This window comes from Erinaceus europaeus, chromosome X (genome assembly GCF_950295315.1).
Source record: "Erinaceus europaeus chromosome X, mEriEur2.1, whole genome shotgun sequence".
NCBI classification, from domain to species: Eukaryota; Metazoa; Chordata; class Mammalia; order Eulipotyphla; family Erinaceidae; genus Erinaceus; species Erinaceus europaeus.
In genome coordinates this window covers 104040848-104065437 of record NC_080185.1, presented here as the reverse complement: position 1 = coordinate 104065437, position 24590 = coordinate 104040848, and the positions used below count along the sequence as shown (strand labels likewise).

At 41.0% G+C, this 24590-nt stretch overlaps 1 protein-coding gene across 7 annotated transcripts in view; it reads right to left on the bottom strand.

The window, feature by feature from the left end:
• The window catches only part of DMD (dystrophin), a 2449111-nt gene that overhangs the window by 1656048 nt on the left and 768473 nt on the right, over positions 1-24590 (bottom strand). For all 7 annotated transcript variants that reach the window (XM_060182733.1, XM_060182732.1, XM_060182735.1 and 4 more), the window contains 2 exons: positions 4791-4976; positions 4056-4237 (listed from right to left, as the gene is read on the bottom strand). In XM_060182733.1, the coding sequence (XP_060038716.1) occupies positions 4056-4237; positions 4791-4976 (368 nt within the window). The remainder of the gene's footprint in view (positions 1-4055; positions 4238-4790; positions 4977-24590) is intronic.

Sequence of the window (24590 nt, the reverse complement as noted above, 5' to 3'; positions counted from 1 at the left end):
CCACTTATTTCCATTTTCCAGGACTTTCTGCAAGGACTTCTCCCTGCCCCCTCCCTTTCAGACTCTGCTCATATATTCCCTCATTTAGAAGGCCCTCCCTAACTCAGTGTGTGCATCCAGGAACACACTAAGTATTTCATTCTCTAAATCCTGGCCTTCTGCCTATCTTAGTATTGAAAACCATCTGATGTGACATATATGCTTGTTAACTCATCTGTTTGCACACACAACAGATGCAAGTTCAGCAAAAAAGGACTTGAGTGGTTCACTAGCATTCCCCAGCACCTCAAAAGCACTGCAGAGAATATACTAGATAGTGACTGTCAATTATGAAGACAAGTGAATCCATTTAGCTTGATTTTCTAATTACCATTATTTACTTTTGTGTAAAAGCTCCACTCCCCAAAATACTACTACACATTGCTATTTCTTTGAATTCCAGGGAGCTTATTTCCCTGTTTATGAATGAAACTTCAAGAGCCTATTAATTCATATGAGAAAAATACGGAGTGCTAACCTTTTCACTTACAGTTATTTATAGAAACAAACAGTGTGGCTTTATCCATTTGAAACTGGCCAAGCTAGAGTAGGAGACTACCTGCTGCTCATTCACCCAGTGATTGTCGAGATTCTCACCCAGCTATCTAACTTCCCTTTACGTTCTCTCATCACACTGGCCACTGGGTTCCTCTTACCAATCTGGTGCCAATGCAGAGTCAGTGCATGAACTACTCATTGACTCTCAGATGTGGTTCCCTCCTGGTCTTGGAACGTTGCTTCCTACTCAAGACCACCTCAGGGACAGCATTCCTTGATGAGATTGGCTAATGTAGTCCCCCAATCAATGTAATATATTATCTTCCAGCTCTTCAGAAGAATCAATCCTGTCTCATATTCCTTTCTATACTCTTTGTGCTGGCTGTCACCATCTCACTAGAGTATAAGCTTCATGAGGTCTGAGAACTTAGCGCTGCTCATCACTACTGTGTCCATGGTGCCTTAAAATGTGCCTGCTACCTTGACGCAAGTCCATTGAATTTGCACATATTTCTGTGTTTCTGTAGACTGATAGGCAGATAGGAAAACACACATTCCTGCAGAATTACACATTTTATTGGTCTCTGTCTCTCCCCCCCCACCCCCCTTCCTCTCTCAATTCTACTCTGTCCTATCGAACAACAATAATAATAACAACAAATAATAACAGCAGCAACAATAAACAACAAGGGCAACAAAAGGGGAAAAAAAACTAGCCTCCAAGAGCAGTGGATTTGTAGTGCAGGCACTACTTCCCAGTGATAACTCTGGAGGAAAAAAAATTATGAAAGCGCTTCATTTGACCTAGGATTATTTTTTTTATTCTGACAACATAGTCTTGCCATAATCAGCTCTTTCTCCTCAAAAAGGAAAAATCTATCAAAAAGCAGATTCAACATAGTTTGCAAAATAGCTTCTATCACTTGGAATTTAATAGGTTGCAAGCTGTACAGAAAAGCATTTGAAAAAGTATGGAAGACTTAGCATTCTTTACAAATTTGCAATAAATTTGAGCTTGCTTTGAGTAAATAATATGTTCTATATCTGTATTCCAACAAATCATCCCCAAAAGTCTATGTACTACAGATGACTTCAAGTTAGGAGTCTTATTTTATAGACCCTATGCTTAAGAGAAAACTATGACAGCTGAAAGGTTATCCTTCTCTTGTTGACAACTATTCTAAAATGTTAAACACAGGGACCAGGCAATGGTGCACCAGGTTGAAAGCACAGGCCATCATGCACAAGGACACAGGTTCAAGCTCCTGGTTCCCACCTGCAGGCGAGAAGCCAGAAGAGTGGTGAAGCAGGTCTGCAAGCATATTTTTTTCTCCCTCCCACCTCCTTCACCCCTTTCAATTTCTCTCTCATACCAAGTAGTTGGGGAGAAAAAAGCTTAAACACAAGCAAGAGTGCCCCAGTCTTTCCATAAAGACAAGTTATTTTCAAAAGAACATTAGCTAAGTAGTGATAGTGTTATTATTAGGCTTCTCATCCTCCTTGGAGATGGGGTGAAGTAGTTACCCACAACAGTAATAATTGTGTACTTGGACACTGCCATCTGTCATGTACTGGTAGATATCCCTTTAACGGGGGGATTTTTAATTAACCTTCCAAAAGTGTTGTGAAAGGCAGATGAAAGACAGGGTTTTCATTTCAGGTTGAGTTCGACTTTTCCTGCAACTCCAGTCTCAAAATGAAATTAATTAACTGGTTAGCATGTATAATTTAATTAATGCCTATTAGGCCTACAGAAAAAGAATGTTAGAACAATGAGCTAGTCAACCTCTGTAAGGAGATGGGAAAAAAATGGAACGCACAAGGGAGTGTGTAAGGAGACCTCTTTGGAGCGGGCAGTAAAGGAGATGGTTGGATCTTAAAGACTTGGGAATACTGCCTGAGGTCTCCTTGAATAGAATGGCAGGCACCAACAGGAGCTTTAATGGAAGAACCCTTAGCATGTGACCACAAACAGTGGGCTCTCTAGCTTGTGATTTATGATGATAAGTAGGTGGAGTAAATTAAATTGACCCTTGGCCATGGTGAGGGCATATGCAATAGTTAGAATATGGTTATTATAACTCTACCTCAAAGGTTAGTTGCAATAATTAATATGATCACAGCAGGGGACGCACATCAATACACAAACTAGACTCTCCTGGTTTAGAATACCAGTATTTGGGGACCAGGTGGTAGCACAGCGGGTTAAGCCCATATGGTGCAAAGCACAAGGACCAGTGTAGGGATCCTGGTTTGAGCCCCCGGCTCTCCACCTGCAGGGGAGTTGCTTCACAAGCAGTGAAGCAGGTCTGCAGGTGTCTATCTTTCTCTCCCCCTCTCTGTCTTCCCCTCCTTTCTCAATTTCTCTCTGTCCTATCCAACAACAATGATAGTAACAACAACACTGATAAAAAACAAGGACACCAAAAAGGGGAAAAATGGCCTCCAGGAGCAGTGGATTCGTAGTGTAGGCACCAAGCTCCAGAAATAACCCTGAAGGCAAAAAAAAAAATACCAATATTTATGAAAATTCTAGCTTATATCTGACTTATTGATTCTTTCAAAAGACATAAGCTTAGGAATGTTTTTTTTCCCCCTCCCTGATGTCAAAGTGTAATTTACTACTGAAATAGCAATCCTCCCAACATCTCTAATAGGATTCTTTCGTCCCACTTTAAAGCTTTTAGTCTTCATAAATAATAGCTAAGTAAAATCAAGGCCCTCAGACCATTTCCTTAGCATAACGTATTCAAATCTACGTTTGATACTTCATCTCTTTTCACTTAAAAATAAGCAAGTCTTATCTTGAAAGGCTCTATATGAAAACACACATCAAGCAGCACGACCACAATGATGAGCTAGACTTCTTACCTTTTATGAAATGGTCCATTTCCAGAAATGCCTCAAAAGCTTTTTTTATGAAATCAGCATATAGTCTCTTAAGATAATACACAGCCATACCAAACTTAAATAGTAAGTTTCCAACAAACAGCAGAGATTGTTCGTCAGGCAAACTTACACATGCATATGAAAAAATGTGTACGATTTGAAGTTGAAGTTGAAGTTAGGGTTCTCATTTAGGTGGAACTTTCATGTCTACTAAATTTTGGTAGACATGAAATTTTGGATCCAACACTTCAGAAGAAAGGTTTCCTGTTGATTACATATACTAGGTGACTGAACATACCTGTATATACACATATCCTAGTAGTGTTCACTCCCTTGCCTTCTACAATCAATATTTGCATTTACATTTTCGGTGGAAACTTGGAAAAATGTAACAACTTTAATAACTTTTACATAGGTCTATAGACAATATTCCTTCTATTTCATAACCTCCAATTCAATTACAAGAGAAAACCAAAATTTAGTAGACTTGAAAGTCCCACCTAAATGTCACATGCACAAGAGCTACATGAAGGATATGAGAACCCTGACTTCAACAGGCAATATCATCGGACCAGTGCAAGAGTCTAGAATTTCTTATTTGTATAACTTTGGAGGAAACCAAGACTCACTTGCTCTGCTTCTCCATGCTAGCAACCCTGAGACATTCCCATCTTGAATTGAGGAGATTCATTTGCTCTTGTACTTCCGTTTCTTCATCTTCTGACAATTTCCCTGTCCCAATCAGCTGACTTCCAAGTTGTAGAACATTCCCAATGCGCCCCTGATGGGATGTCAAATCCATCATGTACCCCTGAAAAGGAAAGGAATCCACAATAGTAATTAACACAGTAGGTAAGCCACTGGGGAACTGGATACTTTTTTTTTCCTAGAAATTTTAAATTGTAACTCAGGTATAACACAACACTAGTAAAAAGTGTTTTGATTTTTCATTTAAAGATACCCAGAGACAAAAACCAAGATAAAGATTTGGGGGACAAACAACTTATTATAGAAAATCTCCCAGAGGTGATTTTGCAAAGAAGCCAAAGAAATGGGAACACAAGAAGGAGAAAGGAAGTGAATCATTTCTGCAAGAGTCTCCCACAGCGGAGTGGTCAGCCCAATCTCTCATCTTAGTCACTGGCAAAATAATCTCTCAGCAATCTCCAGTGCTAGTCTCCAAAGGAGAATTTCTCCTGCTGGCTTCTTGAATCCCAAGCCCAGGAAAATATGATTCTTTCCTGTTCAAAAGAAACATCAACTATCAAAACAGAAGGGGGTTATAGAGTGGCTGAGAAAAAAGGAGAATCTTTAACTTAAGACAATTCATTCGCTGCCTTCCATCAACTAGTGTTCTGCCTTACCTCGTGAGTGTGAAACTGCTCTTTCACCTCTTCGACATCCTTAGAAATCTCTCCTTGTGCTTGCAGTGTGTCCTCAGCTGACAGAAGCCAAGAGAGAACCTCTTCTAAAGCACTTTGGTAATTGTCCAAATTGACATCGGTTGCCACTGCTGAACTGCCAAATGGTTTGACCTCGGGAGCTCCCAACTGCTGAGCAATGAAAGAAATTGGGTGTCGGATGATTAGGATCTTTGTCAACTATCCCACTGCATTAAATTGATATGCCATGTAAAGGATTTTAAATGCCAGAGTGTCCACTTGCAGGACCATGAACCATGAACAGCAGTCATACTCAGCAGTCAGCCTACATGTTAACACCTCACGTATTTGTGGACACCCTCAAGGGGCCCTGGAAATTCAGCACAAGCTACCATTTCATTAACACTCTTCTATGTTATCATAAAGAGTGACAGTGGACTTCATCTTCTCAAGTTCTACTCTATAATAAATAAAATGTGCTAGAAAAGATGTGTTGATTTATTATGAGAGCAGCAATGAGCTAGGAGGTGGAGATGACGAGAACAGGGCTCAGTACTGGTATGATGTGGTGCTGAGGATTGAACCTACAGCCTCTGGGGCTTTGGGATACAAGTCCTGTGCTCCAAGGTGCTGCGCTTTTCCCCCAACCCTTTGAATCGTATGAAGAGAGACACCTCTCATATGAGGGCGATCTGGCTGCAACATCTGTCATCCCATTGATCGCCAGGGTTGATTTGGCTGCCTAGGCAGGTGTCCTCTTCCTCCCTCACTACTCCATGTGTGTCCCTCCCGAAGCTGTGTGCTCTGGTGAAGAGGAACTGTCTTCTCAAAATAGAGACTAGAGACAGGCTGATGGGTATATGAGTAGCTACGCTCCCTGCTAAAACCTCCAAACAGACTCTGCTTCCACACTTGTGAAGCTTCTCTAGTGCAGGTGGGGGCTGGTGACTTATACCTGGTTCTATAATCCTTCTGTATTGGAACATGTATGCTCAACCATGTGTACCAATGACTGGTCCCTTGAGGTGGATTTTAATCGCCACACATTTTCAACTACAACTAACATTTTTAGTTCACATATTCAGTGTTTTTGCAAAGAAAACACCTCTAAGTAACTGCATACTCTAAAAAAATGATTTACAACCCATAAAGTATGGTATGAAAATAGGATAGAGGGAGGCATGAAATTTCAAATCAAATCATTTCATCCACAAATCTGAAATTACTAATGGTGCAATGACTTCTGTAGATGAAGCCTTTCTTTTTAGGAGTCCTGCAACAAAGGAGAAGTAAATTATTTACTACAGAACTTAATTAGCAGAATGTTACCTCGTATTCCCAACAGTTGTCTAGGCAGTCCTGCTGGCACTTTAAAGCTAAGGAGAATTAATAGAAAGGTCCATAATTCTATAGAGGAGACCCAAGACATTTAGGAAGGGAATTTCTACAATGCGACCAAGAACTTTAATCAACTATCTAGCTCAAGGGTATGAGAAAAAAAAAAAAAAACGGCAAGGTGGTTGACTAATTAAGCTTAAGTGAGAAAGGATTTCTCCCAAGCAGATAAAGGATTGTGTACGTTAATGCCTACACTCCACATTAGCCCAGTAATGAAGGCTTCAAGAGAATCACCAGAAGAGGACAGGGAAACCCTCTAAGCCCTCTGTGTGTTTGCAGACTCAGAAGCAAAGAGGTCAGTACTATCAAGTGAAAGTAGAAGACTCTTGGGAACAATCTATGTTTGGCTGCTTCGAGCTTAAGGCAATTAATTCATGGTTTAAAAGAAATGAGAAACTCTGTATGGAGATGTCTTAGGGTCAAGTGCACTTATGATAAATTGCTGAACTTCAAAACTCCTCAGAAGGAACAGTCAAGAGTGTTTCCTGCTGAGGAAAGGGACAGTAGCACACAACTGAGGTAGATGAGCAGAGCAAACATATTGGAGAATTGCGCTCTTCTGGTAGAAGGTCCAGTTTTGAAACTCCAATCTTGTAAACTTTCCAAACTATTCCACCTTTCAAAATTAGAAAGCATGGTGTGATGAGCCAGAAGGTGGCACATCTGCTTAAACACACACACACTGCACTGGGCAAGGACCCCACCTACAGGGGGAAAAAAAAGCTCTTCAAGTGGTAAAGCAGGGCTGCAGGTGTCTCTGTCTCTCTCCTTCCAATTTCTGTCTCTTCCCAGTTTTATATATATATTAAAAAAGAAAGCACAGTGGCAGCCTTTGGTTGGTACTTTTTGCTAGAGGATGCACTGATTTCCTTCTTGAAGAAAACTCAGAAAAGTGAGACATCTTGATAAGCCAAAATTACCCAACTCTTAATACCTCAAAGAGAACCACTGGCAAAGATGGCTATCTGCATGAGACCCTACAAAGGGTGAAATCATTTCAGAAGATCTTAGAAGGAGAAAGTTTAATAGTTTATCTCCCTCTCTGTCCCTAAATACTATTAGCAAATATAACAGCAGTCTTGCCAGGATAAAAATCCAAAAGAAGGATAATTTAAAAACTTGGACAGTTGTACAGGTTGTACAGAAGAATCACGTTTGTTTAATCTCTGTTAGTCACTGCCAATGAGAAATAAATAAAAATGAAGACTTTGTGAGTTTTGTAGGTATAGTCCCATGGGGTGACCAGAGAAAACAGGTGAAGGGGAAGGGGAATGACTCAATTTGCATCTGATATTTTAATGTCCAGGGAGCACAGAATTCTCATGAGTTCACAATTTAACAAGTGTCAAGGCAAGTACAAGGTGAGTATGCTAAGGATAACAGTAAATGAGGGATGGTCCCAATAGTCCCAGGAAATCAAGCATTCTGCTTCAATCCCAGCTAGCTTCACGGTCAGAAAAGGAGCCATTCCTGGGGTTATACCCCAAGGATTCCAACACACCCAACCAAAAAGAGGTGTGTACTCCTATGTTCAAAGTAGCACAATTCATAATAGCTAAAACCTGGAAGCAACCCAGGTGCCCAACAACAGATGAGTGGCTGAGAAAGCTGTGGTATATATACACAATGGAATACTATGCAGCTATCAAGAACAATGAACCCACCCTCTCTGACCCATCCTGGACAGAGCTAGAAGGAATTATGTTAAGTGAGCTAAGTCAGAAAGATAAAGATGAGTATGGGATGATCCCACTCATCAACAGAAGCTGAGTAAGAAGATCTGAAAGGGAAACTAAAAGCAGGACCTGACCAAATTGTAAGTAGGGCACCAAAGTAAAAACCCTGTGGTGAGGGGTAGACATAGACATGCAGCTTCCTGGGACAGTGGGGGGTGGGAGTGGGTGGGAGGGATGGGTCACAGTCTTTTGGTGGTGGGAATGGTGTTTATGTACACTCCTAGCAAAATGTAGTCATATAAATCACTAGTTAATTAATACGAGAGGGGGAAAATTAATTGTATGTCTCGAAGTTTTTCAAAACACAAACTGAATCTTTTCAATATATAGGCTGTATAATTGATATGCAGACTCTCTCAAAAGCCTAGACCAAGTAGATCAGAAGCAACCAATAGCACAGCTATATACAAGATACTGGGTACAGCAAACCCTAACAAAAGGACTTTTCAAAGTTAACACAATTACCAAATAATGTGATGATAACATTAACTATCGATTGTCTTTTGGAACCCTAAGACAGCAGGAATCTCACATCTCCACTATAGAGCCTCTACTTCCCCCAGTCCTGGAACCATTGGATAGGGCCCACTTTCCCGTATGCCTCTCCCAATCCATATCAAATAATATTGCATCTGCCGATCACAACCTAACCAACAAAACGATTGCCACCTCAACATGCTTCACTTCAGACTGTGTCCAGAGACTTCACGTGTGGAATGACAACCCTTCAACTTCATCACTTGGGTGAGACCTTTCCTTTCATAGTATACTCTAATTTCATCTCAGGTGGTTCACTTTCTAACAAAATCCCAAAACCTAGATATACACCAGTTTCTGTGAGAGAGAGCATATGTTCACACGTATCCATAAACTACTGCAAAATATATACCTGAAAGCAGAAGTACACTAGAGTTTGCAGTGAGTACCTCCCTAACACTTCCTCTCCACTATTCCAAGCTTTGGGTCCATGATTGCTCAACAATTTGTTTGGCTTTGTATGTTAACTCTCTTTTCAGTCACCAGGTTCCAGATGTCATCAGGATGCCGGCCAGGCTTCCCTAGACTGAAGACCCCACCAATGTGTCCTAGAGCTCCGCTTCCCCAGAGACCCACCCTACTAGGGAACGAGAGAGGCAGACTGGGAGTATGGACCAACCAGTCAACACCCATGTTCAGCGGGGTAGCAATTACAGAAGTCAGACCTTCTACCTTCTGCAACCCACAATGACCCTGGGTCTATGCTCCCAGAGGGATAGAGAATGGGAAAGCTATCAGGGGAGGAGGGGGTGGGAAATGGAGATTGGGTGGTGGGAACTGTACCCCTCCTAACCTATGGTTTTGTTAATTAATCCTTTCTTAAATAAAAAAAAGGAGCCATTCTAGACAAAAACCACCAAGGAACCCTATCACCATATTCTTCCTAACTCATATCTCTCACCCATATTAATTAACCTTTAGTGTCAAAGGTAATCACAATGAATCCTTTTGGGTTAATTAAAGGGGGAAGCAGGTGACTAAGTTGAGTGCACATATTACCAAAGTCATGGGTTCTAGCCCCTGGCTCCCACCTGCAGTGGAAAGCTTAATGAGAGGTGAATCTTAATGAGTTAAAGTAGTCCTTCCTCCCCTCTTCTCTCCTTCCCTCCCTTCCCCTCTCCTCCCCTCCCTCTCCCCTTCTCTGTCCCTGCTTCCATCTCACTATCTCTATCTGAATCCAGTAAATGAATAAGTAAAATACTTTTTCTTGATTTTTTTTTTCCTCCAGGGTTATTGCTGGGCTCGGTGCCTGCACCATGAATCCACCGCTCCTGGAGGCCATTTTTCCCCCTTTTGTTGCCCTAGTTGTTGCAGCCTCGTTGCGGTTATTATTGCCATTGTTGACGTTGCTTTGTTGTTGGATAGGACAGAGAGAAATGGAGAGAGGAGGGGAAGACAGAGAGAGAGGGGAGAGAAAGATAGACACCTGCAGACCTGCTTCACCGCCTGTGAAGCGACTCCCCTGCAGGTGGGGAGCCGGGGGCTTGAACCGGGATCCTTACGCTGGTCCCTGCCCATTGCGCCACGTGCGCTTAACCCACTGCGCCACCGCCCGACCCCCAGTAAAATACTTTTTATAAAAGAAAGGGAGAGAGGGGTTAACAAATGCCTCCTTTGCTCCTCCATTCTCCCTTACTTATCTAAAGGTCGAGATAAGTAAGGAAGACTCTGCAGCTACATATCAAGAAGTAAAATAAAAACAACTGAGTAGGTTCCACAATGCTCCTACACTCTGGAGAGAATGGAATAGATAAGCATAGAGAACCTATGAGATACAAACTGTGTAACGTCAGTAATTCTGCCAGAGCTAAACACTCCTTGATTTGCATTTGCAACAGCACCACAGCACCAGCACAACATAACAATGGGTACTAAAACTCATGCTAATACTTTAAAATTTTAATGATCTTTATTCACTGAGATATTAAACACGAAATAAAAAAAACACCACAGCAAGTCAAAAGAAACTGTAGGATAGAGAATAAGGAAGCAGTTTTATGTATCAGCAATTTTAACAGCACTTTCTTTCCTGCTTTTGGAACAGAGGGCTCTGAATTTCACTTTTCAGAGTCACATAAATTTTATAGCCTGCCCCGTGTGTTAGGTGGGGAACATAAAAGCTCACTGTAATAGATATTGTGTCTTCTCGACATTACAGATGACAGGAAATGGAAAGTGTATTGTATATGGCAAAACATCATTTCACGGTTATAAAACCAAGAGTTTAGAGGCAAACATCCCTGCCCTCAAGACTAGACATTTTAAGAAAATTATTTAGCCATAGCCTCTATTATTTCATTCACAGAATGGGAACAAAAAGGCCTTCCTGGTAAGACAATGATATGATTAAGTCTTTTTAAAAATGCTGGTCATGTACGAGCTTGCAAAATAACTAGGAAAGTCATATGGTCAATTTAACTATAATTAGATGCATGTATGCATAACTAATGGGGGCAGGACAATGGTTAAGTAAAAAGACTTCCATGAGTGGGATTTAGACGGTAGTGCAGCGGGTTAAGCAATAGTGGCACAAAGCGCAAGGTCCGGCATGCGGATCTCGGTTCAAACCCCCGGCTCCCCACCTGCCCAGGTGTCACTTCACAAGCAGTGAAGCAGGTCTGCAGGTGTCTATCTTTCTCTCCCCCTCTCTGTCTTCCCCTCCTCTCTCCATTTCTCTCAGTCCTATCCAACAATGATGACATCAACAGCAATAAGAACTACAACAATAATAAAAACAAGGGCAACAAAAAGGAAATAAATAAATATTTTTTTAAAAATCTAAAAAAGAGAGAAAAAAGACTTCCATGAGTGAGGTTTCAAGGCTGTAGGTTCAATCATCCATATACCTCCCTCCAAAAGGAGAGTTGAGCAAAGCTCAGGGTATGCGTGAGTGTGTGAGTGCCTGCTCCTGTATCTCATTTAAATAACAAAGAAAATAGTTCAAAAAGGCACAATGTTTGCAGGGCAACTGCCTTAATCTAATGTCAAGATTTCAAGTTTTCTTCAAGTTTGGAAGGTTCTCTCTGCTCTGCCCTAATCTAGCTTTCTAAATCTATTCTCAACTCTGACACCATCTTCCCAGACAATATATTTGTGTATCTCCATGTTAGCTATCAAACAAACAAAAACTGAGAAAGTCATAGGCCCCTAGGAACATATCTAAAATAGACTTCTGGGAGTAGGGTGGTAGGGCAGCAGGTTAAGTGCACATGGCACAAAGCACAAGGTCCCGCATAAAGATCCCAGCTTGAGCCCCTGGCTCCCCACCTGCAGGGGAGTCACTTCATAGGCAGTGAAGTAGGTCTGCAGGCATCTATCTTTCTCTACCCCTCTCTGTCTTCTCCTCCTCTCTCCATTTCTCTCTGTCCTATCTAACAACGACGACATCAATAACAACAGCAATACTACAGCAACAATAAAAAACAAGGATAACAAAACGGAAAATAAATATGAAAAAAATTAAATTTAAAATAGACTTCCTAGTTTCTTTCTTCCTTAAAATGCCTATTATTATCTGTTCAATCCCCAATTTTTGGTTCATGTTCATTAGTTATTTTGTCCTGCTTTGTATCTTACTGCCTTTCAGCCACCAAGTTGTGATGCTATCATGATTCTATCCTGACTTCCCTGGGAAGATGACCTCACTAATGTGTCCTGAAACCCCACCTCTCCAGAGCCCTACCCCAGTAGGGAAAGACAGAAACAGGCTGGGGATATAAATTAATCTGCCAAGGGCCATGTCCAGCAGAGACACAATTACAGAAGCCCGAAATCCCACCTTCTGAACCCCAAAATGAATTTGGTTCATACTCTCTGTAGGGGATAAATGATAGGGAGAGATGAACAGAAGGCTCTGAAGTCCTCCATCAGGACCCAGAAAGAGAAGAGGGGGAAAAAAGGAAAGATATTCAAAAGTATTAATAAGTGCGGGTGTGACTTAGAAAGACAGAGAAAGCAGGGCCATAAAACAATGAGCAAATACATGCAAAAATAGACATAACATTATAGAAATAATAGTCAATCCATATCTGCAACCTTGGGAGAACTACTGTAGCTTACAATGAAGGGATTGGGGATTCAGCACTCTGGCAGTGAGAATGGCACAGATTATACTCCAGTTATCTTACAATTGTGTAGATTAATTTTGTCACTAATATTTTTAATTTATTTATAAAATAAAAATATCAGCAAGACTATAGGATAAGAGGGGTACAATTCCATACATTTACCACTACCAGAGTTATGTGTCCCATCCCTTCCCTTGAAAGCTTTCCTATTCCTTATCCTAAAAGTTCACATAGTTGAACATTTTCAATGGAAACCTTGGAAGAAGACCTATTTTTCTATCTTCTGGGTTCGTTTTTTTTTTTAATATGGTGACAGAGATATCAGAGAGGTAGGAAATTTTTTTTTAAATGAAATAAAATAAATCACAGCAAAGAAGCTTCCCTCAGTGTGGAGGTGGCTGCAATCAAAACCGCTGTAAGTCAAAGCATCACAGTAGCCAAGTCAGCTTCTCACCAGCTCAGAAAGCACATTCTTCACAAACTCATAGCTAACCAAGAATTTGCAGACACAAACTATAGAGAGTGACTAACCCTTTTGGGTTCCCGTCCCTCCCAAAATATGTATTCACTCTTATGGCTGGTTCATACATACCAAGCCATCAAAGGATATGTTCTAGGAAGCTTGATCTTTCGCATTTTAGAGAACTGTCTATGAAAAAAGACAACGATCATTAATATAGCATAGAGACAAAGAGAAATTGATATGAGAGGGGGAGAGAGAGACCTACAGCACCATTTCACCATTGCTGAAGCCCCCCCCCCCCCCCCGCCACCGCCACACCCACACATCTTGCGGGTGGGGACTGGAGCTTTAACCCAGGTCCTTGCACATTGTAGCATGTACACTATTCCAGAAGCACCACCAACCACTACTGTTTTTACTAACAGAGATAATAGTGTTTTCAGATGGAACTAATCTTTTCCTTACCTCGATCTCATTTTAATAAATCTTTAATTACAGTGGTTTCTTTCTCTGCAGTACATTCGGGGAAACAAAGATTCACATGAAACGCCTCACAATGACTGGCTCAAACAATTCTAGTTGGTTTCAAAATAAAAACTAGTAAACTTTACTCAATATTATTCACATACTTCAAAGGCTTAATTATTCTCATTTCAGGTGAAGAATGACTAGAACTCATTACGGAAGATGTTGCTACTTTAGGAAGGCAAATGTGAGTATGTATTAGCTTTTCAAGGCCAGGACAATCTTCAGGGATCTCATTACTAGTCATCAAAAGTGCCGTAAGGATATTCAGTGAGGTGGTTTGGCATCACTTCACAGACAACTATTATTTAAAACACAGCTTAAGATCTAACTGTGGGAGGCTGTTTGACCTCTCTGCATCTCAGTACCCCAATCTTTAAAACAAGGGAAAATAAGAATGTGTTTCCCACTGGAAAGATTATAAGATGTTACATCTAAAATGCTGAGCACATTCAAGATCCCAAGAAGTGTTCTGCAATGCCTGTACTTGGGGAGCAATGTTCAATGAAATGGCAAATGATTTTTATGAGGAAACACAGTTGAATGAGCTGTGTGTATTTTTAGAAGCATGATTTTCGCAATTCAGACTGAGCAGAGTCATCAAATGGCTACATATAGCTAGTGAAACCAGCAATCCAGCCAGCCACAAAGCTCTTAGAAAAATAGCTGGGATGTTTCCATGGGGCACAATCTATCACAGAATGGTTTTATGTTTCTGTTGAAACTGATAGATTTTGGCAACTCCTCACATTCAACCTTAAAATGTGATAAGCCTTTTAACCTGAATAAAAACAGGTGAAGTGTCCATGGATATATAACTGCACCCATCAAAAACATTTGAAATTTTTCTCATTTAGTTCCTTTAACTGTAGCATAATTCTTTTTTATAGACTCTAAGCCAGTGCATGGATAGTGAATTTTGGGTGAATTCTGTATTTTTTTTTATCCTTCACTGCAAGATTATTTGAGAGCTAAAGGATTACAGAGGGATAACCAAGTGGTTCCTTTACTAAATTATAGAGGAACAAGTTCACAAAAAGCAGGATTATTATCTGGAAATATCCTTGTCACATTTCCAATGTGTTTCCTCAGGGTTATAACAAGTAAACCAGGACTTAACTCAATGTATGAAAAATGATTACTGGGATGATTTATGAGAAATTAATCCATCTTGCACACTGTATGTGGCAGTCAATCTGATGGTGTCAGTCAATAGGTAATTTTTTAATACTGCTTGGATCTCAAATTTGGTTCAGAGTTAAGCCCTAATGAGTATTTAGGAGAAATTATGACCTGCTGTTATGGTGATACTAAAACAACAAACACAAAACAACTACTACACCCTTATCACAGCAATAACAACAGCTGCTATTATTTATCCAACACTCAGTATCAGTTAATTTGCTAAAGCACTTAAAATGCATTGTGCCATTTTCCACTATGACTTATCAGGATGACAGAGGATGAATAGCAGATGTTGAAATGAAAGGAATAAACGATAAATAACTTGCCATTGGTCACACAGGTAATTGTTATGAGGTTTAAAACCAGATTCCAAAACATACAATTGGTTACATCTCTATTAATGAAGAAAGAGAATTCCAACTCTATGGAAAGGAACCATGATAAAATATTATCTTATTTAAAACAAATTAAATTGTATATGTAATCGATTCACAACTTTTTATGGCAATCAGTGCTAAATAGAAAATATTGTGGTGAAATTTGTGTCCCACAGAGGCCGGGAGGTCAGCATGGAGAACCTAGACTAATATAAGGGACACTGACCAAGGATATAATCTTCCCTCCCCCATCAAGATATATAAACAGGGAAATTGAACAACTTAGCTACAGCACTTCCTGCTGGCACCACAGCAAATGAACACTAAATGCAGAAACAGAAATACACAGACAGCAATGACAGAAAACCCAAATGACCAGACAGAAACAGATCTAGAAAAAAAATGACAGCTTTCAGAAAACTCATTATAAAATCACTTTAAAGAACCAAATTAAGATTCAAGAACTCAGTAATCATTTTACAAAAAAAAAAGCAAAGTACAGGGGGAGGGAAAAGGAAACCAAACAGAACTGCAGGGCTTAAAGAACACTGTGATTTTAGTTTAGGGTGAGGTAAGAGGCATCAGAAGGCGACTTAATCAGGTGGTGGAGAGACTATCAACACTAGAAGACACAACCATCACACTCTGTGAAACTAAAACTCTCGGACAGGAAAGGTTTAAGAAAAATAAAGCACTTCTCTATGAAATAGCCAACTTCTTTAAAAAGACAAACATAGAAATTGGTGCAACCTGGAACTTTCCGACTTGTGACCACAGAATGAGAGCTCAGATCTACAGGGATACAGAGGCTACACAGGCTCCTGTGCTGAATATGGACCTCAGATCAAACCTGTGGGGATTACAGTCAACAATATTCATACACTTTTGCCATATTTGGGAGCTACTCTCTTCCCTGATCTAGCTTTCTAGCCCTTTTTCCAGATATGACATTATCTCCCCAAACAATAACTTGGGTCCACCTGCCTATCAGATGTCAGGCTTAGACAAAATCTAGTAAAGTCATGGGCCCCTTGGAATATGCCTAAAATACACCTACCAGCTTTTTTCCAAAACGGGGACCTCCAATCTTCATCTGTAATATTCCAGCCTTTAGACTCATGATTAGTCAGTAATTTGTTCTACTTTATATCTTAACTCTTTTTCAGCCACCAAATTCCAGATGCTACCATGATGCCAAATGGACTACCCTGGGCAGACGACCCCACCAATGTGTCCTGGAACCCTGCTTCCCCAGAGCTCTGGCCTCCTAGTGAAAGAGAGTCACAGGCTGGGAGTATGGATCAACCTATCAACGCCCATGTTGAGCAGCGGGGAAGCAATTTCAGAAGCCAGACCTTCCACCCTCTGCACCACGTAATGACCCTGGGTCCATACTCCCAGAGGGATAAATAATAGGAAAGCTATCAAAGAAGGGGATGGGATACGGAGTTCTGGTGGTAGGAATTGTACCCCTCTTATCTTATGGTCTTGTCTTGTCAGTGTTTCCATTTTATAAATAAAAATTATTAAAAGAAAAAAGAGGGGGTAGGGCTGTGGCACAGTGGGTTGAGTGCAAAGCACAAAGACCAGCCTAAAGATCCCTGTTCGAGCCCCCAGCTCCCCAACTGCAGGGGAGTCGCTTCACAAGCAGTGAAGCAGGTCTGAAGGTATCTCTCTTTCTCTCCCCACTCTCTGTCTTTCCCTCCTCTCTCCATTTCTCTCTGTCCTATCCAGCAGCAATGGCATCTATAACAACAACAATGATAACCATAAAAAGGGCAACAAAAGGAAAAAAAAAATGACCTCCAGGAGCAGTGGATTTGTGGTGCAGGCAGGAGCCCCAGCAATAACCCTGGAGAGAAAGGAAGGAAGGAAGGAAGGAAGGAAGGAAGGAAGGAAGGAAGGAAGGAAGGGAGGAAGGAAGGAAGGAAGTCAAACATTAGGGGGTCCAGGAGGTAGCAGGTAGCACAGTGGATAAAATGTGTTGAACTCTCAAGCTATGAGGTCCTGAGTTCAATCCCTGACAGCACATGTACCAGAGGAAGCTGAGGAAGTCTGGTTCTTTCTCTCTCTTCCTATCCTTCTCATTAATAAATAAATAAATATTTAAAAAAAGAAAGTCAAACATCAGAGTTGGGGGCAACAGCCTAGGAGTGGTGAAATCACTCATGGTGAATGCGCTCCAAGCAAAGGAGAAAAAGTAAGTCATAAAACTACCATGTCTTTAGTCACCTCAGAAGGACTTTAATTTTCACAGCAAGTCTACTTCAAGTTGTCCAATACTGAGTATATAGGTGAAGCCATTAAAAAACAAAAAAGGCTTCAAGCCTGCTGGGGAGGTAAAAATGGTTCTGCAAAAGAATTTCCTGCCTGAGGCTCTGAGGTCCCAGGTTCAGTCCCCAGCAACAAAATAAGTCAGAGCTCAGTAGTGCTGGTCTCTCTCCTTGTATACTTCTCTCTGAGTCATTCATTAAAATAAATAAATATCTCTAATAAAACAAAGCCAAAAGGAAAAGATGATTAAAGTCATCAAAGCCAGGACCATGCAGATCTTTTTTTTTCCCCCCTTAGTCTCACACTTCGAGAAATTCAGGGTAATGGTTTTCAAACTATTTTTTTTTTAAATGCCCGACTTCTTTTTTATGTTGGTCAGAAATCAAAGGTAAAGTTCACAATGACTCTCGCAAGGCAGATATCACAAGGAAGAAGGAAATAAAAAGGAAGACAAAGCCTAGGTGATGGTGCAGATGTTCTTTGATAAGACAGAGGAAGCTGAGAAAAAAATAATTGAGTAAATAAAGCTCACAGCAATACCTTCTAAAGGCAGGCACATGCCCAGCCCACTGTTTCAACTTTGTATTGTCTCCAACTCCTATGGGCTACTGGCCTTTGAGCTTTTGCTATCAATACTCTTTACTATAATGGAAGGCCTCCCAGAAAATGTTCCCTGTGCTTAGTATGCTTTTAGAATGAATGATGAACTCTCTCTCTCTCTCTCGAACTCTCGAACTCTCTCTCTCTCTCTCACACACACACACACACACATACACACACACACACACCCTGTACAGATACTGTGGATGTGTACATATTTCGTTTTACCAAAAAAAAAAAAATAAAACCTTCAAAAAATCTATTATTGCTCTGGAACGAAATTTGTTTTCACTATCAAAAAAATAATAAAACTGACTGAAAAGGTTGCTACTCTTTCACTATTTCTCCTCTTTCAATTCCTTTTTTACTTTCTTTATTTTTATCTATTTGTATGATAGAGAGAGCAAGCAAATCATGATGGAAGGGTGGCATGGAGAGAAAGAGAGCCACCTGCAACCTCATTTGCTACTCCTGAGCTTCCCCCCTGCAGGTGTGGGGGTTCTCAGCCCAAGGTTCATTGAGGTTTGTTGTTTTTTCAACCCACATGTACCTTTATTTTTCAAGATAGAATTCACATACGAATCAGGTGGCATTAAGTTGAATACTTGGTTGATTTGATATAATTAAACACTGTACTATGAGCACCACTGTGACTTTAGTTAACCTCTTCCTCACCTCACATGATTCTAGAAAATAACTTCACAAATTTCAGTTATATACAAAAATAGGTATGACAGCTGTTTCTCTACTCCACAGTCTAAAGACATAACACAGAGACATCTGATAAATACACACTGGATTAAAATGTTTGGGGAAGCTCATTTTAAATGATCTTTAAAAACTTACTTGTTCATAATAGCTATAACCTGGAAGGAACCCAGGTGCCCAGCAGCAGATGAGTGGCTGAGAAAGCTGTGGTATATATACACAATGGAATACTATGCAGCTATTAAGAACAATGAGCCCACCTTATCTGACCCATCTTGGACAGAGCTAGAAGGAATTATGTTAAGTCAGCTAAGTCAGAAAGATAAAGATGAGTATGGGATGTCCCCATTCATCAACAGAAGTTGAGAAAGAAGAACAGAAAGGGAAACTAAAAGCAGTATCTGATTAAATCGAGAACAGGGCACCAATGTAAAAACACTGTGGTGAAGGGGAGGGTGGCCATTGGGCTTCCCTGCACAGCGGAGGGTGGGGGGGGCGGGGGTGGGTGGTGGGGATGGGACACAGTCTTTTGGTGGTGGGAGTGGTGTTTATGTACAATCCTATTAAAGTGTAAACATTATATAAACCACTATTTAATTAATATGAGAGGCGAAAAACTGATGATATGTCTAGAACTTCTTAAAACACAGACTGAGTCTTTGTAATATATAGGCTGTCTTTGGTATGTTCTCTCCCAAAAGCCTAGACCAGGGAGAACAGAAGCAACCGATAGCACAGCTATATATAAGATGCTGGGTATTATACCCCAAACCCTATCAAAGAAATTTCCAAAGTTAACCCTATCACCAAATAATGTGATGATAACAATAACTATCCACTGTCTTCTTGAACCCTAAGACAACAGGAACCTCACATTTCCATTATAGAGCCTATATTTCCCCCAGTCCTGGAACCTTAGGGTGGGGCCCATTTTTCTGCATGCTACTATCAATTCAAATCAAATAATATTGCATCCGCGGATTGCAACCTAATCAACGCAATGAGTGCCACCCCAGCATGCTTCACTTCAGACTGTGACCAGAGACTTCAGGTGTGGAATGACAACCCTTCAGCTTCATCACTTGGGTGACACCTTTCCTTTCATAGTAGTCTCTAATTCCATTCCAGGTGTCCCACTCCCCAATAAAGTCCCCAAACCTAGATATAGTCTAGGTCCCCTGAGATAGAGCATAGGTTCACCCGTGCCCACAAACTAGGGGAAAAATATATACCTGAAAGCAGAAGTACACAAGAGCATGCAGGGAATACCCCCCAACACTTCATCTGCACTATTACAGTCTTTAGGTCCATGATTGTTCAACAATTTGTTTGGCTTTGTATCTTAACTCTCTTTTCAGCCACCAGGTACCGGATGCCAGCGAGATGCTGACCAGACTTCTCTGGACAGACAACCCCATCAATGTGTACTGGAGCTCTGCTTCCTCAGAGACCCACCCTACTAGGGAAAGAGAGAGGCAGGCTGGGAGTATGGATCAACCAGTCAACGCCCATGTTCAGTGGGGAAGCAATTACAGAAGCCAGACCTTCCACCCTCTGCAACCCACGACGACCCTGGATCCATACTCCCAGAGAGATAGAGAATGGGAAGGCTATCAGGGGAGGAGGTGGGATGTGGAGATCGGGTTATGGGAATTGTGCGGAATTGTACCCCTCTTATTCTATGGTTTTGTTAATGTCTCCTTTCTTAAATAAAAAAAATTTTTAAAAAATTTTTTAAAACTGACTTGTTCTACCAATGTATGGTCTCCTAAGAAATATATTATCATTAGCCATGTCTTGAAAATAGGAGTTCCAGGGTATAAGATACTCATGATCTAAAATATGTACATCTTCCAAATGTCTCCTTTCATGTGTGATTGGTGTTTATTTCCTTGTCTGGTTCTGCCTTGGATAATTTTATGCTTTCAAATCAATGGATATAGAAATGCATTCTAACATATGCCAAACTCTTTTATTTCCCCCTTTCCTGACTGCCTCCTGAGAAATTTTGACTTTGCTACCATATGCAAAATTCATGGGGAAACTTTTTATAAAGGAAAAGCAGAAGGAAAACAAGTAATTTCTATGATAAAGCAGTCTGGCGATTCCTCTGAACTATAGAAATGGACCTACCACATGACTTAGGGATCTCTCTCCTCGAGATTTGCCAAAGAAAAACAAAGACATCTTCTATGTGAAAAGACCTATGCACATCGCATCAGTTTGTAGTAGTCCAAATTTGGAAGCAACTGAGACACACGATGACAGATGAATGGAGACAGAAGTTGTGGTACATATATGGAGTCCTATGCAGCTGTTAAAAATAACGAGGTCAGGAGTCAGGCGGTAGCATAGCGGATTAAGGGCAGGTAGTGCAGGTGGCACAAAGCTCAAGGACTGGCATAAGGATCCCGGTTCTAGCCTCAGCTCCCCCGCTACAGGGGAGTCGCTTCATAGGCAGTGAAGCAGGTCTGCAGGTGTCTATCTTTCTCTCCTCCCTGTCTTCCCCTCCTCTCTCCATTTCTCTCTGTCCTTTCCAACAAGGAGGGCATCAATAACTACAACAATAAGACAACAAAGACAACAAAAGGGAATAAATAAATAAATATTTTTTTAAAAGAATAAAAATGATGAGGTCATCTCCTTTGCAGCAGAGTGGTCAAAGCTCCAAAGCATCATGTTGAGTGAAACAAGGCAGAAAAAGAAAGATCAATACCAAATAATCTTACAGGGAACCTGAGAACAAAGAACAGGGAGGAAAAGCACAGGTTGAGTATTAGACTGGGTGTGGCATAAAGCACTCTGACCAAGGAGTTAAAAACACATGGGATGGGGTCAGGCGGTATTGTACTTGCTTGAGTGCACATGTTACAATGTACGAAGACCCAGGTTCAAGGCCCTGGTAACCACACGCAAGGAGAAAGCTTTGCAAACAGTAAAGCAGTGCTGCTCTCCATCCCACCTCTATTTCTCTCTGCTCCTTTCCAATAAGTTCGCTCGCTCATTCATTCATTCATTCATTCATTCATTCATTCATTCATTCATTCAATCAATATGTTTAAAAGCCATGTGTTTAAAAAGAGGGGCATTGGAATCCTGTTGGGTCTCCTAGACACTAATAAAGGGGAGATAAGAGGTTGTTCCTATGTGCTAAAGACAATACTGCCAACCACGGACCCCTCCCCTGACCCACCCACCCAATAAAAATAAATTTGAAGGTCAAAGAAAGAGGGTCTGGCTTTTGAGCCCACCTGTTCCCATGCACAAGGATACAGGTTTGAGCCCTTACTACCACCTGTGTGTGTGTGTGGGGGGTGCCCTTTGGGAGCAACAAAGCAGATCTGCAGGTGTCTCTCTCTCTTTTCCTTCCTTGCTCCACCTGCCATCAATTTCTCGGTCCAATCAAATTAAGTTTCTGAAAAAATAAACAAAATGTGGGGTGAGGGGGAAAGTTGGCCACTGGAGCAGTAGATTCATAAGGCAGGCATCGATCCCCAGCAATAACCCTGGTGGCAATAATAATAATAATAATAATAATAAATGTAAAATAAAAGCATGAAAGGAATATTAGGAGACCCAGTGCTCCAGAGAAGAAAAGTGAACATAGTAATTCTGTTTTATTATCAGCATTTTCAATCATTTTAAAAAGTTTATATTTGAGGGCAGGGGAAGGTAGTATAATGGTTATGCAAAGAGACCCTCATGCCTGAGGCTCCAAAGCCCCACGTTCAATTCCCCATACAACCGTAAGCCAGAGATAAACAGTGCTCTGGTATAAAAAATAAATAAGTTAATATTTGTTGATAATTATGGGATTTTAAATCCAAGTATTTTCTAAATGTCACTCTCAGTCAAACTGTCTGAGTAGGCCAAATCAATTGTGGCAGTTTCTCTACTGAAGCCAGGATTTCAACAGTACTACCTACTTACAAATAGGCCAAATGCAAATATGCCCTGTCTTATGTTTGTGCAGTATTCTTTTCTAAATACCAAAAACAGGCAAGAATTAATGCATGCCGCTGTGGAAATGAAAAGAACTGGTAAATACATGGCTGTAGGAAACTGGAGTTACTTAGCAACATTTACATCTATCAGTATCTCTCTGCACAAGTAAATTCATGGCAGCTCATTATTGTCCAAATTAAGACATGCTCCACACAAACAGAATCCTCTCCAAAATGAAGTCTCTAGAGCTTTCTACAACACATACTAACTTGTCAACATAAAGGAGTTCAGAAGAAAATTCGGATCATTACTTTTTCTACGTGGCCATTTTAGTTTCACATATAATTGCTTATACTATTATTGTTTATGCATTTATCCTACATATCTACATTTAACTAAATTTGGCACTTTGCTCATTGCATCCAGAGCCCAAAAGATGCAAACATATTTTGTACTCCTTTCAGACCTAAAAATGTCATGCAAATGGTCAGATACTGGGTGGATATCTCCAGTGGTTCAGGCCACTGTGGTTTAGTTGTACTGAGGCAGCTTTGTTATTTTAGATGGCAGCTCAGAAGCAGAATTACACAGAACACATGTAAGTGTGGCAAACTGGCATTGACCTTCATGTAATGTGTCTATTTCCAAATAACCTATCAATATTTGTTTCCTGTATGTAATCACATTCCTTTTCTAAGACTTGAGAATTTCCAGCTGTTGGCTCCCACTTGCAAGCTTTCCCTCAAACTGTCCCTTTGGGGTGGCCTCCCCACCTATGACCTTAGAGTGCTCTAAAAGAAAACTCAACGAGGTGAGAGAGTTTGATTATTTCATAACCATCCAGCACCTGTCATATAGCAAAATGAAACAGATACATCCTGGGAAAATATCAGATAATTTCCTCACAAATGCCAGCTAATGGTCTTTCTTCCATTTTTTCAAATTATTTTATTATTTATGTATGTATTTTTTTGAATGGAGACAATGAGAAAATGAGAGGGGAAAGGAGATGGGGGCGGGAGGGGGAGGGGGGAAGAGGGGAAGGGGGGAGGGAGAGGGAGGGAAGGAGGGAGGGAGAGAGAGAGAGAGAGAGAGAGAGCACAAAAGCTGAGAGCTGAGAGTTGTAGCACTGCTTCAACACTCCTAAAGCATCCCTCCTGTAGGTGGGAAGTGGGGTCTTGAACAAGGCACCTTTTGCATTATGACATGTGGTTGACCAGATGAGCCACTGTCTGGCCCTATGGCTTTCCCTCTTTAAGTTAAATACTAGAAAATCTTTTTGCTAAGGTATTTAGTCCAATGCCACTGCATTACTTCATGTCAGAGTAGAGGGAAGCAATAGCAAACACATTCCAGGAGACCCATAGATGGTGGGTACTACTTGTCTCCTTATTCCCATCGAGGCAAGTGCCCTTTGATTAAGGCCTTAAAGCCTCAATTCTAATAGTATTAAGCCTCAACTAGATTTCATTATTCCCTCTGGATCCTGCCCTCTGCCTCAAGGCAAGTAATAAAGAGACCGGGGCCCTGTTGGTGCAGACTAGCAGGTCCATGCAGAGAGTCAGCTGAAGGAATGGGCAGTACTGCTGTTTTATCACTGGCTCGTGCTGACGGCTCTATCTTAGCCGACTGGGCTTCAGCGAATGACCTCTCCCTATTATACGATCCCAAACAGCCAGGCTCTTTTCACAGTGCTAGATGGAATAAAGACTCGTCACCCGACCTGTGCTGGATTAGCACAGTCAACGGCCAAGCCTTTCCTGCTACGAGACAAGTTCTCAAGATCTTCCCACACAGTCATCACCGCCCAGCTATCATCCACATTGGTCTCCAGCTCCCACTCATTCTGTGCTCGGAGAAACTAAGATGGAACTTTCAGAAAGCAAACTGGCGTCTGTTCAGTGATCTTACCAACAAATCTATTCCTGCAATTCCAATTAACTCTATCCCCTCTGAAGATTCCTACA